We start from the raw sequence: 16072 nt of genomic DNA, 5'->3' as shown, positions 1-16072 counted from the left end.
ATAAACGTTAATAAAACTGTTACCCAGAGAAAAACACCATCTTTTCTTTTGCATAGAAAAGATACCTCCAGCTTTTTCTCCCTCTCTTGTGTGACTTTCTCTGGCAATTTTCTGCTCTATCTTTTCAGTACCCACCTCTAGGAGAAGTCACTCCAGATAGTCCCCAAGCTACTTTCCCATGGCATCCCCTGCCGCACTGCTATTGAGCGGTGACTCTGATTTTCTGTCTAACGTCAGGTTACATGTGTACCCATAAATACTCAGGGACACACAACGATTGTGGCCCACCCTTTTCATCTTAGTCTTTAAACCAAGATATTTAATTCTCTCTTAGTTTCATTCCTCAGATAAGGATGGCCTAATGAATGTCTGTGAAAGACAAATGTCAGGCCAGGAAAAAAAGTTTGCAACATATATGGCAAACTCTTAGGATATTTGATATATGTGTTTACCCTAATAAATCAATAAGCAGAAGGTAATAAGGAAGTGGGCAATGGATATGTACAGGCAAATCAGAAAAAAAGAAATACTACTGGGAGCATCTGGCTGGCTCAGTTGGTGGAACATACAACTCTTGATCTCAGGGTTGTGAATTTGAGCCCTGTATTGGGTGTAGAGATTACTTAAAAAAAAATCTTAAAAAAAAAAGAAAAAGAAAAATACTACTGGAAAATAAATGTACAAATCTATCCAACTTCATTTGTAGTCTGAGAAATTTTAAGAATTATAAAATAGCACATTTGTCTATCAAATAGGTTTAAATATTTTAAAACTATAATACTCTGGAGTATGCTGTTCCTAATAATAGTTATATCCATACTGTATACTGTTTGTATTGTTCAGCTTGTCAATTAAAAAGTAAATCTTTTGGGGTCCCTGGCTTGCTCAATCAGTTAAGCATCTGCCTTTGGCTCAGGTCATGATCCCAGGTTCCTGGGTTGCAGCCCCATGTCTGGCTCCCTGCTTCTCCCTCTTTCTCTGCCAGTCCCCCTGCTTGTGTTCTCTCTTTTTCAAATAAATAAATAAATAAATAAATACATAAATAAATAAATAAATAAATAAATCTTTTAAAAATTAAAATAAAAAATAAATCAGTTTGGACCAAAAATATATGTATATATGCATATATGAGTCATATCTATGAATACTTAAAATATATATATATATAAATAAAACACATTATCCCAGAAAGGTAAGGATGCAAGGAAATAAGGATTTTCATAAACTTTAGTATGAAGATACATTGATAATAATATTTCTAGATGACAATTAAATTACATGTCTCAAAAAGAAAGCCCCCAAACATGAATACAGTTTTGTTTTTGTTTTTATAGAGGGAAGGGGGATGGTAGGAGAGGGATAGAAAGGAGAAGGAGAGAGATAATCTTAAGCAGACTCCATGCCTAATACAACCCTGAGATCATGACCTGAGCTGAAATCAAGAGTCAGACACTTAACCGACCACGCCACCCAGGTGCCTCACATGAATACCTTTTGACGCAACAATTCTGCTTCTTGGAATTTACCCTAAGGAATGAATCACGGTTATGCACAAAGATTTAAATACCAATATTCCTCATAGCAGTATGTATAATACTAAGAAATTAGAAACTGCCCAATTTTCCATCAGTAGGAGTTGGTCACATAGGTTGGGGCAGGCTACAAAGGGCTTAGTGTTATGCAAGCTTTAAACCACAGCCCTTCATCCAGTCATGGATCTACACTTTGCCTTGGGAATCAGTGAAAATCAGGCCAAAAAACTGTCTCCCTATCTCAGACATGAGTAGAGCAAAGTCAATATTCCTGCTTGGGTATTACGGTACCAGCTGTCCTCTCCTGACCCCAGGAGAAGTTCCAGAGCAGGGCTGAAGGTCAGGATAAAGACCTAGATTCTTCCTTGTTTGTTGTTTCTTGACTGCACTCTGTGCGTCTTCTGGTAGAACTGGCGTTTTTACATCTCCATCCAAGTAACCTACAACAATAGCTCCATAGTGTGATGTCCATTAAATTGGCCATTACCTTAAATTGCGTGGGTTAGGGAAGGGTTCAACCAAGGGTCCTTCCTGAGGGAAGGGGCCAGAGATCAACCAGCATTTTTTTGTTCAGCCTGCCTGCCTGCTGACGAGAGTATATAAAAAGCAGGAAGGCATTCACACCTTATTTCCCTTCAGTGATAATGAGTGACTGATGGGATAAATATATAGAACAGTGTCCTCTTTATTAGGGTGTGAGTCAGACCCTAAAACACTGACAATCACTTTTATTTTTAAATTTTTTTAAAGATGTTATTTATTCATTGATGAGAGACACAGAGAAGCAGAGAAATAGAGGGAGAAGCAGGCTCTCTGCAGTGAGCCTGATGGGGGACTCGATCCCAGGACTCTGGGATCACCACCTGAGCTGAAAGCAATGCTCAGGGTCTGAGCCACCCAAGTGTCCCAACAATCATTTTTAGTATCAACCATCTACCTTTGTCTAACGTTCATTTTTCCAGAGGCCTCTCACATTTATTTTCCATTTGGATCCTCAATATTAATTGTGTAGATTAGGCATTCTGTCCCCAGTGGGAAGACCAGAAATTTAAGAGTCAGACAGACCTTGCTTCCCAAACAAAGGGAAGGGAATGAAAACAAGTGCAAATGAAGCTAAGGTGGGAGGTGTGGCTGTGGGGAGTTGAAAACATTCTTTCCTAGGCGCCTAAGTGGAGGCAGGGTCATCAGCTAAGGCAAAGAAGAATGTTGGCTGAGGTGAGGGAAGGCAGGCAGGAGAGGTTACTGACTGGTAGCTTTTAAATTTAGCCACCATCCATATAAGATTTGGGTTCTGGTGCCGGGTTCTGGTACCGAGTTATGAAAAACTCCTTATAAACAGACATGAGGCAACCAGACAGGAAGCTGGTTGTAAATGGAGGTCAAAGACACGTTTGGTCCACTGCTATGAACTGAGGAGTTTCCAAATCACACCCTTCAGAATAATTTTTTTTAAACTGAGGTATCATTAGCGTATTACATTCTATTAGTTTCAAGCACACAACATTGTGATTCAGAATCACAGTTTTGAATACCTAAAGCAAAAGGGAGAAAAGAGACTGGTGGGTATAATGAAACGTGCCCTATCGGATCTTTGGAGCGCGATGGTTTGCATCTGGCTCTGCAGCTGGACTTGTGTGATCTCGAGTTGGTATCACAGGGTCTCTGGGCCTTCCCAGATTCTAAAAAGTGACTGATTTTAATGTGCCTCCTGGAGTCTCTCTTCTCTTCCCAGTGACCAAAAGATCCAAAAATAGTGCAGATTTCTGAAATCAGTGAGCTGAGAGATCTTAATATTTACCACGAAAATAGCAATGAAGAAGTTCAGCAGTTTATCTGCAGGTTTACCACACCACGCCCTTTACCCCAGAACGGAAGGCTCCTATGAGCAGAAGGGCTCACGGAGGGAGAGACTGGAAGCTGCCCAATCTTTGTTGCTTGTCAAAGCCAAAAATTGAATTAAATCAGATGGGTCTTTTGAAAAAGAAAAAACAAAACAGATGAGTCTTTTAAGAAAAAAAAAAAGTGTTGGTCAGCTAAAGACTTATTTAAAAACACATGGTCATCCTGCCATTTGTGGGATCTAAAGACCAAATATAGTATCTGCAGGAGGCATGCTGTTACAATTTAGCAACTATTTCCCAAAACATGGCTGGGATTCTAAAAATGCTAGTCCTATCCTCGTGTCTCTAGATGAAGCTCCACTCAGCCTGTCTTTAGGGATTTGAGAAAATTCCACCCCTTTAGCCAAGTGTCTTAATATTGGAGTCTTTGTTTAGTTTTGCTTTACAGTTCTTTTATTTTTAGAATTCTATTACAGCTTATTGTCAAACAGTTAAATGAATACAACTGTATTATATAGGATACCCTGCAGTTGTGTCCACGCATCTTAATGAAAGACTCTGTAACTTCACAGACTGGATTATAGTAATTTTATGAATAATTATTCCACCAACTCTGAAGTCACCATACCCAAATTTATGTGTCCAAATGATTTCAAAGGAGTTTAACCTCATCAGAAGAAAAGTTAAATTTAACTCAGAATCAGGCCCTCTGCTAAATACTGCTTTTAACAGGAGCCTAGCTAGGTTCATTTTGTGAACCTGGGTAATTTATGATATTGTTGGCATACAACTGAAATGTTTCTATGTGAGGATAGAAGGCCATTTCTGGAAACTATCATTCACATACTTATTATAGGCCCAATTGGAGCTATTCAATGAGTAAAGTAGGTGGTGGGGTAAGCCAACAATCTGGCCAACTATGTCTAGTGAGCAGGCCATGGAGCCTACTTTAAAAGACACTTTTAAATCAAGTTAATTCAGCCAGTGTTTAGCTGTTTAATACAAACAATCCTTTTTCGCTTCACAACAAAGGTTTGTGGTTATATATTCCACAGCTCTTGGGAAAGCTTTATTACCTCCCTCCCTCAGCGAAGTTGGTTGGGTAGCCCTTAAATTATGACACTTCATAAAGTTAGAATCAGTAACCCTAACTCCTTTAAAAGTTTAACCTGGTTTAGTTTGAGAACATAAGTTCCCAATATATCTGTTTATCTACTTTTTCTTTGCTGGGTGCTTTAACCAGGAACTTTCACAGACTTCTACAGGCCTAGGGATAGTCTAGCTCCTCTGATTAACACAGCCTTGTGACTAGATTCCCATACAGACCCTCTACCCACCCCACTGTCCCTCTTCCCCCCTAAAATAACTTTAGAAGACAATTAAAATTGTAGGCTATGAAGAAAGTTTGCTCAGTTACTTTTTATGATCTGCTGCCCATTATTATGTTGTTTTGAGGGAGTAGATGATCCTTTTTGGAAAGGGAGAAAAATGTAAACAAAGAAAAGATTCTATGGCCCTTTGACAAATTTGCAGTTTTCTGAAGCAGGAAATTGGAACAGTAGAGCCTTGAAAATCTCGGGGATGATTATGTAGCTTGAGTTTTTGTCCATCTCTCTTGGTTTTTTGGCTCCTCTGCCTTTTGTTTCCAGAGCTTGAGGATATTTCATTGCTTGTTAGAACCATCTCCCAGTGACAAAGAGAGGAAGAGAAAACTAACTCCATCTAGTCTGCTTATAAAACATCAACAACTGTCCTGTGCTGATTGGGAAGAATAAAGTGAGGTTTTATCATCCACCCAGCAGTGTTTTACCACCCCCCACCCACCATAGGTAGAGGTACCTCTGGCTAAGAGGTAACTTTGCCCCTCAAGGGACATTTGGCAATGTCTCCATCTATTTTTGATTGTCTCAACTTGGGGGTGATACTGTTATCTAGTGGGTAGAGACCAGCGTTGCTGCTTAACATCCTGCAATGCATCAGAGAGTGTATATTAGTGTATTTGAGAAGGAGATGACGAGGAACAAAGTGAAATAATATATCCCTTAGACAGGTGTTCCTGATTTTATGCAAATCTCCTAAAACTTAATGGCAAATGAGATCTGCATAGATCATGTTGTTTCAGTGTATTTAAAGGTCCCAGTCCTTAGGTGCTTGTGATACTTTGCAATTTTTGTTTTGATAGAGAATATTCCTTGCAGAGGAGCCCTACCTAGACTAATTTTGGCAACACAAATAGGCAGTAACTTGAGAGCTACGTAAACGTATTTGCAAACAAGTAATTTTAAATACAGTCAAGTAAGGATCGACAATATTACTTAACATTTTATCATACTTAAAAGAGGCATTGCACGTGCTCGTTTATCTACAGCACAGTGTTCCAATCTCAGCACTACTGATATTTTGGTGTTTATAATTGTTAGTGATAATCGTTTGTTGTGGAGGACATTCTGATGCATTGCAGGATGTGAAATATATATTCAGGTTGCCTAGGAATTTTTTTTCCAGTCTATGGAGGTATTCCACTAGCTTTGAAATACTGCCTAAAATGAAATAAACACTCTTTTTAAAAAGATCTACAAATAAGCAAGAAGTTAATCCCTCAAGAATTTAGCCTATGACCAGTTCCCTTCTTGTCACATTCTTAACTGGACCTAGGGACAGGGTTCTGAAGAACAGACCAGGATGTTTGGCTTTCCCTTTTTCCTGTCTCAACCCGGCCTGGTCATTAGCTGGCCCAGGCACAACTACCCTAAAGTAACCTTTCCACTTCAAGTAGCCCTCAAAATGTAAGATGGTGGCCCAAGAATAGGAGCTGACATTATCAGCATTATTAATAGCACAGTGGAAAATCTTGTGTGTTCCACCAAACAAACTGATCTTGTCATGTTTCTTTTGTGTGTTGGAATGCTGATAGGCAAGTGCCAAACAGATTTGAGGTTTGAGGCCGTAGTTTGAATCTTAGTTCATAGCTAACTGACTATGGATCTTTTATAAGACAGAACAACATGTGGTCTGGCTAGTATTCTCAGTGCAGAAAGAGTTCTAAGATAGGAACAACCTAGTGGCCTAGTCTTGTCCAGAACAGCTTTAGCATTTCACCTAACCCACTGTGGCCCTTCACAAATCGTTTGGAATTCTTAAAAGGAGCCAGGAAGTTCTATGCATTGGAATTTCTGCAATGAGGAAATGCTATATATCTGCTGTGTCCAATTCACTTGACCACTAACTATATGTAACTACTGGGCACTTGAAATGTGGCCCGTGTGCCTGAAGAAATGAATTTTTTATTTTTACTTCTTAAATAGCCACATGTCCTCGTGGCTACTATAATAAACAATGCCAATCTAGGAAACACTAGCTCATTCCACATCTTAATTATAGATGTCCTGATTCTTTTTTCTTTTTTTTTTCTCAGTTGTAAATATAACAAAATTAAAAAGAATAGTTGGAAAATAGAAGGAAATTCTGTTTAACCCTCATATAATTTCATGGGCCTAACATAATTGTTCCAAATTTGATAAATTTTCAAGGCTTTTTTTCTATGTACTTTTAGATGAGTTCAGTATAATTTATCTTATTTTGTTTAACTTTATCTTTTATAACCAGCTTTTTTTTTCATTTAACATTATGAGAGAAATAGACTTTCATACTACTGAATAATATTCACAAGCAATCAGAGTTAATGTTTTCCTATTTCTTAACTTGTGGTACCATAGTTTATTCACTTCCTGTATTTTTGTGAAATTTTGGATTGTTTCATTTGTTGGCTTGCTGGCTTATTTTATTGCTTGTGTTTGGTTTTATGGTCATCATAAAATAATGCTATAGTAAACACATGAGAGCACATTACTATTTCCCCTTCTTAGAATCCATTTACATGCCAAATGATTGAGTCCTATTTAGGTAATGGTTTACATGGTGAATCCACCCCAGATTCATTTTGGAAAAAGTACATTTTCACTATTTAGGTGAAAAATAGACTTGAAAATTACCAAAAGGAAGGAAAGCCAGGACTTTTTCTCTCTGCAGCACGATTTATTCAATAAATTAGGAGACAGATTTACAATCCTTCCCCCATAACAATAAACATTGCTGATAAAATACAACTGCATTCAATGCTGATGACATAGAGCTTTGGTTTGCAAATGGGGAATAAGTTCCTAGGCAAAAATCCTGCAAGTAGAACACCCTGCTGATAGGGACTCCTGGGTGGCTCAGTCGGTTGAGCAACTGCCTTTGGCTCAGGTCATGATCCCAGGAGGGCTGGTGGGATCCAGCCCAGCCTTGGGCTTCCTGCTCAGCGAGGAGTCTGCTTCTCTCTCTTCCTCTGCCCCACCGCCGTGCTCATGCTTGCTCTCAAATAAATAAATAAAACTTTTTTTTTTTTAAGATTTCATTTATTTATTCATGAGAGACATACACAGAGAGAGAGAGGCACAGACACAGGCAGAAGCAGGCTCCATGCAGGGAGCCCGACGCAGGACCCGATCCCAGGTCTCCAGGATCACACCCTGGGCTGAAGGCAGTGCTAAACCACTGAGCCACCGGGGCTGCCCTAAATAAATAAAACCTTAAAAAAAACAAAAACAAAAACAAAAACCCTGTTGATAATCTCTATAATCTCTAAAAATTAGAAAATTAACAGAGATAAAACAAAAATACCCCCTTTACCTTGTCCCTTGTAAATATATATGTGTAGTTATATATTGTTACATCTCTAAACTATTCTAATTTAAAGCAGCCTAAATATGGTCCAAGTAAACTTTTACACATCTTATAATTAGTAATTATTCTGAAGATGTTGGCTTAAGACATTTTATACTTTGCATAGTGGTAAACTGTCACATCATTTTTAAATTTATTTTGAAACAAATTTTGTATGCTAATGGTTCCCATCCTCAAAGAGCAAAGAGATCCTGCTGGTAACACAGAGAAGTTGAAGACACAACATAATATTAGAATCTAAAAAAAAAAAAAAAAAATCAAATATTCTTATTATTCCTAATTTGAGATTTAGTTTCTGTTATATCTCTTTGTCTTTGTTTGAATTAATATTTGTGTTTGAGGGATTGCACATGAACTGAATGACTTCGTGCTCATTATACCTTAGGTTACACATGCGAAGCAGCTTTATAAACCACAAAGTACAGTGAAAATCTAATATAAATGTTTTGAAAAGTACTCTTTGCTCATCTTGTATATGAAAAGGAGACATTAAAATCGGTCTAATAGGGGGATCCCGGGGTGGCTCAGTGGTTTAGCGCCTGCCTTTGGCCCAGGGCGTGATTCTAGAGTCCTGGGATAGAGTTCCGCATCAGGCTCCCTGCATGGAGCCTGCTTCTCCTTCTGCCTGTGTCTCTGTGTCTCTCATGAATAAATAAATAAAATCTTAAAAAAAATAAAAATAAAATTAGTCTACTGGAAAGATATGCAAAACTTCTCTTCCTCCCCACCCCCCTTTCTATGGCACAATGAGTTTAATAATTTATAGTATGGATCTGTTTTTCTTTCACATAGAAGAATAAAAATGTTTGGCCTGATAAAATAACTGTATTTAGGGCTTTTATTAGTGATATTATCAAAGGACATATATCTTTTCTTCGGAAATGGAACATGAATCTCCAGATGGCAAATCACTGGGACTTTGTTCACAATATGAATGAAGCACATTGCCAGAAATTCATTTCCAAAAAATCAATGCTGTTTGTACTGGAAATGTTTTGTAAAAATGCTTGGCATTCCATCAACCCGTATGCACTTTGTGGATTATCTGGGGGAAAATATTTAAAACCTGACAGGTTTTCCTCTGCCAGGTGGTTAACCTCTTGCCTTCCTCCTTCAATTCTCTGAAGAATGTGAACTAATTCCAGCATTAATATACACAGCATATCATTATGAGCTTAACTGTGCTTAAAAAAAAGAATAGAAGTAGTTTCAGGGTCACGTATAAATGACTTGCTGTAACTCATGCCACTAGGACCTATAGTTCATGTGGACAAGGAAGAGGGCTCTGTGGTTTGCTTATGCATGCTTTGGACTAAGTAAATCCCAAGTTGTAAGAATTTCTAATTTGCAGCTAATGGAATTCATAGTTTTCTTTCTCGGAATTGTAGGTGGTTTTCATCAGCCTATGCAAAAGTTTTTGGGACTGTGGACTGGTAGCCCTGGACGACATTACAATAGAATTGGGAAGCTGCTCATCTCCAGGTAAGACAGCCAAGGTTTCAAGCGCCCTTTGTCTCCCAGGCCTGTGCCAGCACATCCTGTTTCTCTAAGAATACACCAAATACATTTAATCTGGGGCTTGCTTTTGTGGGTTTTTTTTGTTGTTGTTGTTTTCTTGCCAGAAGTGCCTCTGTCCAGATCTGTGTAGTAAGTTTTAGAATTTAGAAATGATGATTTGTATATAATGTATGACTTTGTACATGTGACTTGACTTCTATATCCTCATCTTTAAGAGAAGTAGTAATAGTAATACCTACCTGAACAGTGGGAATAATACCTGTACATGCCCTCGCATGCGGGACCTGGCATTTTTAATGTTGTCTTACATGAATGTAGATTTTCAAGTGATATTGATGAAATCATTATTATACAGATACTATACTAAACATGTAATTTTTCTTTTTCCTTTTTTTTTTTTTTTAGAGAGGTAGTGCAGGGCAGAGGGGGAGAGAGAATCTTAGGCAGGTGCCACACCCAGTGTGGAGCCTGTAAGCATGTAATTTTTAAATGATAATGAAATGAAATATTTTCTAAGTGAATTAAATGACAGTGGAACAGTGGACCAAGCATGGATGACAGGGACAAAATAAAGATGGTGGCCATGTGTCGGACACTATGTCTAATGAGATAATGGTGCATACCTCAGCCTGTATCTACTGATTACCACTGCATCCTAAACCATAGGTGTATCTATTTCTCTAACAAACAGGCAGATTGTGGTATCAGTGTGGCACTGCAGGATCATCTCCTTGTTTAGCTAATTAAAAGATAATTTGTTTTTAGCCTCTTGATTTGTGAGGCACTGCAAGGATAACACAAAGAAAAGAAAGATAAAAAAAATCTCTACAGTCGAGGCATAGCTTGTACCGTATATAAAATAAAATGGAGTAAAATAATTATTATGCAAGAGATGTAATAAAAACAGGTGGTAGATTAGAGAAATTTGCTAAGAATCTCAATGCAGAAAGGTACAACCATGTTCAGGCAAAGAAGTTTCCAGTAAGTGGGAGGTGGCACCATTCTCATTTTAAGAATCATCATCCAAAGACATAAATACTTGTTTTTGGAAATGGAAAATAAGGCTCCAGGTGACACAACACGAAGCCCTAATATTTATTTAGCTACTATTTATTGAGAACTTCATGTTCTAAATACTTTATGTGCATCATCTCACTGAACACAGTCCCGTGAGGTAGGTGAGAATACTGAAGCTCAGAGAAAGTCACTCACTTGCTCCACGCATGTTAAACTGTGTCTCCAGAAGCACAGTGAGCCTTTGCATGTTCTCTGCTTCCCTCCAGGCAACTATAGAGTTGTTCTAAGGATTTCCTTCACTTATCCTGGATTTCTGAAGAAACCTATTCTAGGCAATTTTATTATTTTCCATATTTCCATAAAGGCAATTTCCCTCCAATTTTCAGAGCTTTGTAAGCTCCTTCGGGCAAATAAACTCACCAATCAGAGGAGGTTTCTTTCTCGAAGTTATCCCGACACCTTGGAATCTAGATTTCTGATTTTTCTCCACTGCTATGGCAGAACCCACAGTAGAATCCAGGCTCTAGCTGGGGGCAAGAGGTTGGCATAGGTGGGTGGCCAGCTGGGGGGTAGGGAGGCTGCCTCTGCTCAAGCTCAGGCGTATGGCCAGGTGACATCCATACATGCAGGGTGGGCTTCTTCTAAGCCACGGGATGCATTTTCTTTGAAAAGGCCTTAACAATTACAACACCTGCTGTTTCCTTACAGAGAGGCTTCCACCTCCACCTGGAGAGTGTACTTTTGAACAAGATGAATGTGCATTTACTCAGGAGAGAAGAAACCGGAGCAGCTGGCATAGGAGGAGAGGAGAAACTCCCACCTCCTACACGGGACCAAAGGGAGATCACACTACTGGGGTAGGTGAGTTATGCCACATGGTACTGTTTGCTAAGGAAACCTGACCGAGCTTTCTAGGGGGTCATTCACTGCATTTTGGAAGGCGCAAATTTATGTCCTGGGTCTAGAATGAGCTACACATGCGATTCGACACCCCTGGGATAGATCGTCAAATTTGTGCATTCAAGATTGTTCTTTCTGCTTATACATTGTTTATGTATCTTGCGCAAAGAGGATTTAAATGGGCTTACAAAGATATGCACACAAAAATAATTTAATTAGAAGTGGGTTTAAAAATAAAAGAGAGAGGGACAGCATGAAGGAAAAAAAAAAGTAGTGATCTAAGCTGGAGCCAGCACTGAGGCCTCGAATGAAAAATGTGCTGGCAGACAAGGGAGGGAACATTAGCGTGCGAGCTTGACTCTACATTTTCTAGCAGCTGAAACAAAGATGAAAAACATGATTTACTGTGTCCTTAGGCTAAAGAAGAAGCACTCCACCAAGGGGTGTAGAAAATAAGGGGGTGCATTTTCTGCAGAAAATATATGAAGGACAATGAAATACACTAAATGTTGATTTATTATCACCATGTGCAGCAGTTGTAAACAATGTCAGTGGTAATATACCCCATACAGAATAGAGCTTTCTCACAGACACTCTTAATTTCGCTTAGTGTATCCATTGGGTGCACACTGTTCAGTCCAGAGAAGCAGAACAATGCCTGATCATAAGCTTGCAGAGATATTTTCTCAAGGGTCCTAGCAAAGAAGCCATTATAATAGGAAATACAAAGGGAGGGGCTCCTGGGAGACTTAGTCAGTTAGGCTTTGAACGTTGATTTCAGCTCAGGTCGTGATCTCGGGTCCTGGGATCAAGCCCCAGATTGGGCTCCACACTCAGCAAGGAGTCTGCTTTTCTCTCTCTCTCTCTCTCTCTCTCCCTCCCTCCTTCTCTCTCTCTCTCTTTTCCTCTCCCTCTAGCCCTCTCCTTGCTCACACACTCTCTCTCTTTCTCAAATAAATACATAAATCTTTCTAGATAAATAAATAATACAAAGGTGAGTTAGCTACTGCTATTTCTTATGGCCTACCTCAAGATAAGCCTATGGAATAACACCAGAGAGCACCCTGCAGTGTAACCTGTTTGTGAATTGGCTAAACTTGATGGGGTACCATCAGGAACAGCTTTATTCTTTCTTTGGACGCTCTCTTGAAACGTACCCTAAAATATTCTCCTTTCTCCATCCCCCGATCCCTTAGTTTCCCAGTCCTGTTGAGGTATTAGAATAGTTACCTACTTCTTTGTGTTACACAATCCAGTCCAAATCAAATCTTCAGTTTCTCGTTCAATTGAGTCACCTCTTTTTCCCTTGGCTGAGATCTAACTCGTAGTTTGGGAATTAGAAAAGGGAAGAAAGTTCCTTTGTTTTCTTTGTTGGACTTCCTCTTCTACCCCTCATTTCATGATCTTTATTCAGGATAAGTGGAAGAGAGATGGAAAGAAAAGAACTTTTAAAATAGTGGGTGCTAGGGACACCTTTGGCTCAAGGCGTGATCCTGGGATCCTGGGATGGAGTCCCACATCAGGCTCCCCTCCAGGAACCTGCTTCTCTCTCTGCCTGTGTCTCTACCTCTCTCTCTCTGTGTCTCTCATGAATAAATAAACAAAATATTTTTTTAAAAGTAAAATAATAAAATAAAATAGTGGGTGCTATTTCAGATTCTCTCTTGACTGATGAATATCCTCTGTTATAGCAGATACCTAAATATTGGCTCTTTGGGGAACCACTGCATCTTACAATATCTGGCAGTGTACTTTCTGGCTAATGTCCTGTGACCACCTTCTCTTCCCTTAGTGCTTGCTCTGCAAGCCACAACTCACACAGACTTTCTCCTTGGGTTCTACCTGGCAGTTTTGGATTGGGGTCCCTTCAAGAGCTCTTGATTCCATCCACCTTCCATGAGTGTCCATTTGACCTCAGGCACTAATGCACTCTTGCCTGATTAAGGAGATGTGCAGGTTGGTCCTACCACTGACCTTTCTTTCTTTCCTTCTGCGTTCGGGAGCTTATTCTGGAACACTGTTGCTTCAATAGACATGATGTTAAAGACATTCAGCATTGGTCCAGTAGAATAGATTCCCACTTCCAGCACTGAGTAGAAGATTCTAAGGGGTCTCTAAGAGTATGTGAGGCTGTATCTGGAAGACCAGGGGGTTAAAAAGATAATTGAAAGACTTGTATGAAAAAAAAAAAAAAAAAAAGAAAGACTTGTATGTTAATACTGTTTTGGTTGGGAATAGTTTGTTGCCCTTTGTAACAGACAAAATCCATTTAGGGTTAGCTCTAGGGACAATTTGATGCAGAGGATAAAACTGTGTGATCAGGAGCCAGTTTCCCTCCTGTCTACCTCTCTGCTCTGGTTTTTTGGGGTTGACTCTAATCTTAGATAGGCTCTCATCTCATGATAGCAAGACGGCTGTAGCAACTGTAGGTCTTTCAATATTAAATCTAGTGGAAAGGGCGGCCTTGGTGGCTCAGCAGTTTAGTGCCGCCTTCAGCCCAGGGTGTGATCCTGGAGACCTGCGATCAAGTCCCACATCAGGTTCCCTGCATGGAGCCTGCTTCTCCCTCTGCCTGTGTCTCTGCCCTTTTCTCTCTCTCTCTCTCTCTCTGTCTCTCATGAATAAATAAATAAAATATTAAAAATAAATAAATCGAGTGGAAAGAGGTAACTCAAACAAAAATTTTAAAAAGTGAGTTTCATTGGCTCTGATTGATAATGTCTTCAGGGCAAGGTACTGCCAACCTTGGTTTTGAATCCCCATAGGGCTTAATCTTGTACCTTGTATACTACAGATGCTCAGAAATGTCTTTGGAATGAATAAATGAGCTATAAGCCCTCCTTGACACAGATAAATAACTAGCCATTTATTTAGCAAAACCCCTAGAAGTAGGGAGGTATCTTTTTATTATAAGAGGAGTAGAGAAAGGTCAGGAACAAATCAGTTTGAGTTAGAGTCCATTGTAATCATGATGTTGTATTTATGTGCATTTTTCTTGGATGGAGGAGAGTTGATAGTTTTTCTTCCATTTCTCAGAGACACCAAGAAGGCTAGTTGTAGCAGATCTGAGAAGAGATACTCTCAAAGAGAGCTATGCTGTGGTAGATTGCCACAGGGGAATTTTCAGGGTAACATGCTGTGGAATGTCTTGGACATAGAAGAGAGCACAAAGCAAAAATAATAAGCAGTGGAGGAAAGTGGTCTTTGAAAAGGGCAAGGAGGGTCACCAGACTTCCACGAGGTACAGACAAATGAACTTTGGAATTATACCCCACTCACTATGTATGGAGCCATGAGATAGTTACATAAAATCTCTTCATTTCATTTGTGTCATCTCAAAGATTATATAAGAATAATTATAGCTCCTTGCCTATCTACCTGCTTTATAGGCTGGTTAAGTTTAAAAATTGAGAGATTTGGGACTCAACTGCTGCTACGGTCCAAATTTCACTTCTACCTTGAACATCTCTAAATGTCATTTCCTTATCTGTATGTGGAATAATTAGTACCTACATCATAGATTGTGGTGACATTTATGTATGTATCATTTATATGTGAGACAATATCTAAAACATAAGGGGCAGCCTGGGTGGCTCAGTGGTTTAGTGCCACCTTCAGCCCAGAGCCTGATTCTGGAGACCCGGGGTTGAGTCCCACGTTGGGCTCCCTGCATGGAGCCTGCTCCTCCCTCTGCCTGTGTCTCTGCCATTCTCTCTCTCTCTCTCTCTCTCTCTCCCTCTCTCCCTCCCTCTCTCTCTCTCTCTCTCTCTCTCTCATGAATAAATAAATAAAATCTTTTTTAAAAAATCTAAAACATGGTTAGGATATGACCTGGTATATAATAAATGCCCTAATGCTCTATTATTCATTTGTTCTTTCACTCAACAAATATTCATTGAGCATCTACTATGTGCCAAGTCCAGTTTAGATACTTAGGAAACACAGATGAACAAAACAAAACAATCATTTGCCCTCTTGGGCCTTCTAATCTAGCAGGTGGAGAACAGACAATGAAGACTACACTGAAGTATAAATTATATAGGTTAGAAGGTAATAAATTGCTACAGAAAAAAATAGAGTAGGGCAGGGGAGCTTGGAAATTGGGAGGAGGATGTAAATGGAGTTGGCTTATCTAAATAGTAGAGGCATAACAGAGCTCATTGAGAAGGTCGCCTGGAAAGAGTTGGGGTAGCTGTCCTAGTGTGTTTCTGTGAAGAAGTGTCTCAAGCAGAGGGAGCAGCCAGTGGGAAGCCCCTAAAGTGAAAGTATGCTCACTGTGTCCCACAGACAACAAGGCTGGTTTTGCTAAACAGAGTGAGTTGGGGAGGCAGTACTAGGAAGTGAGATCAGAGAAATAATCATGGGCCAGGTCCTGGCCTTTTCATTTGTTAAAAAGACTTTGGATTTTAATTTACCTGAAATGGGAGGACACTGGAAAATATTGAGCTTAGTGAAGAAGTGGCCTGGCCCCATTTTGAGAGAATCACTGTGGCTGCTCTGTTGAGAAAAGACTAAAAAATGGAAATGGGACAAGAGTGA

At 39.5% G+C, this 16072-nt stretch overlaps 1 protein-coding gene across 3 annotated transcripts in view; it reads left to right on the top strand.

Moving 5' to 3' along the window:
• Window positions 1–16072, top strand: part of MAMDC2 (MAM domain containing 2) — a 147427-nt gene that overhangs the window by 107000 nt on the left and 24355 nt on the right. For 2 of the 3 annotated variants that reach the window (XM_049092120.1, XM_049092121.1), the window contains exons 10-11: window positions 9487–9580; window positions 11342–11490. In XM_049092120.1, coding sequence (XP_048948077.1) covers window positions 9487–9580; window positions 11342–11490 — 243 coding nt within the window. Of the gene's footprint in view, window positions 1–9486; window positions 9581–11341; window positions 11495–16072 lie in introns of all 3 variants that reach the window. The other variant, XM_025423330.3, reaches the window with a different exon arrangement.

Source organism: Canis lupus, chromosome 1 (assembly GCF_003254725.2).
Source record: "Canis lupus dingo isolate Sandy chromosome 1, ASM325472v2, whole genome shotgun sequence".
Lineage (NCBI taxonomy): Eukaryota > Metazoa > Chordata > Mammalia > Carnivora > Canidae > Canis > Canis lupus.
Note: the sequence above shows the minus strand (reverse complement) of the source record. Positions and strands in the feature narration are given on the sequence as shown.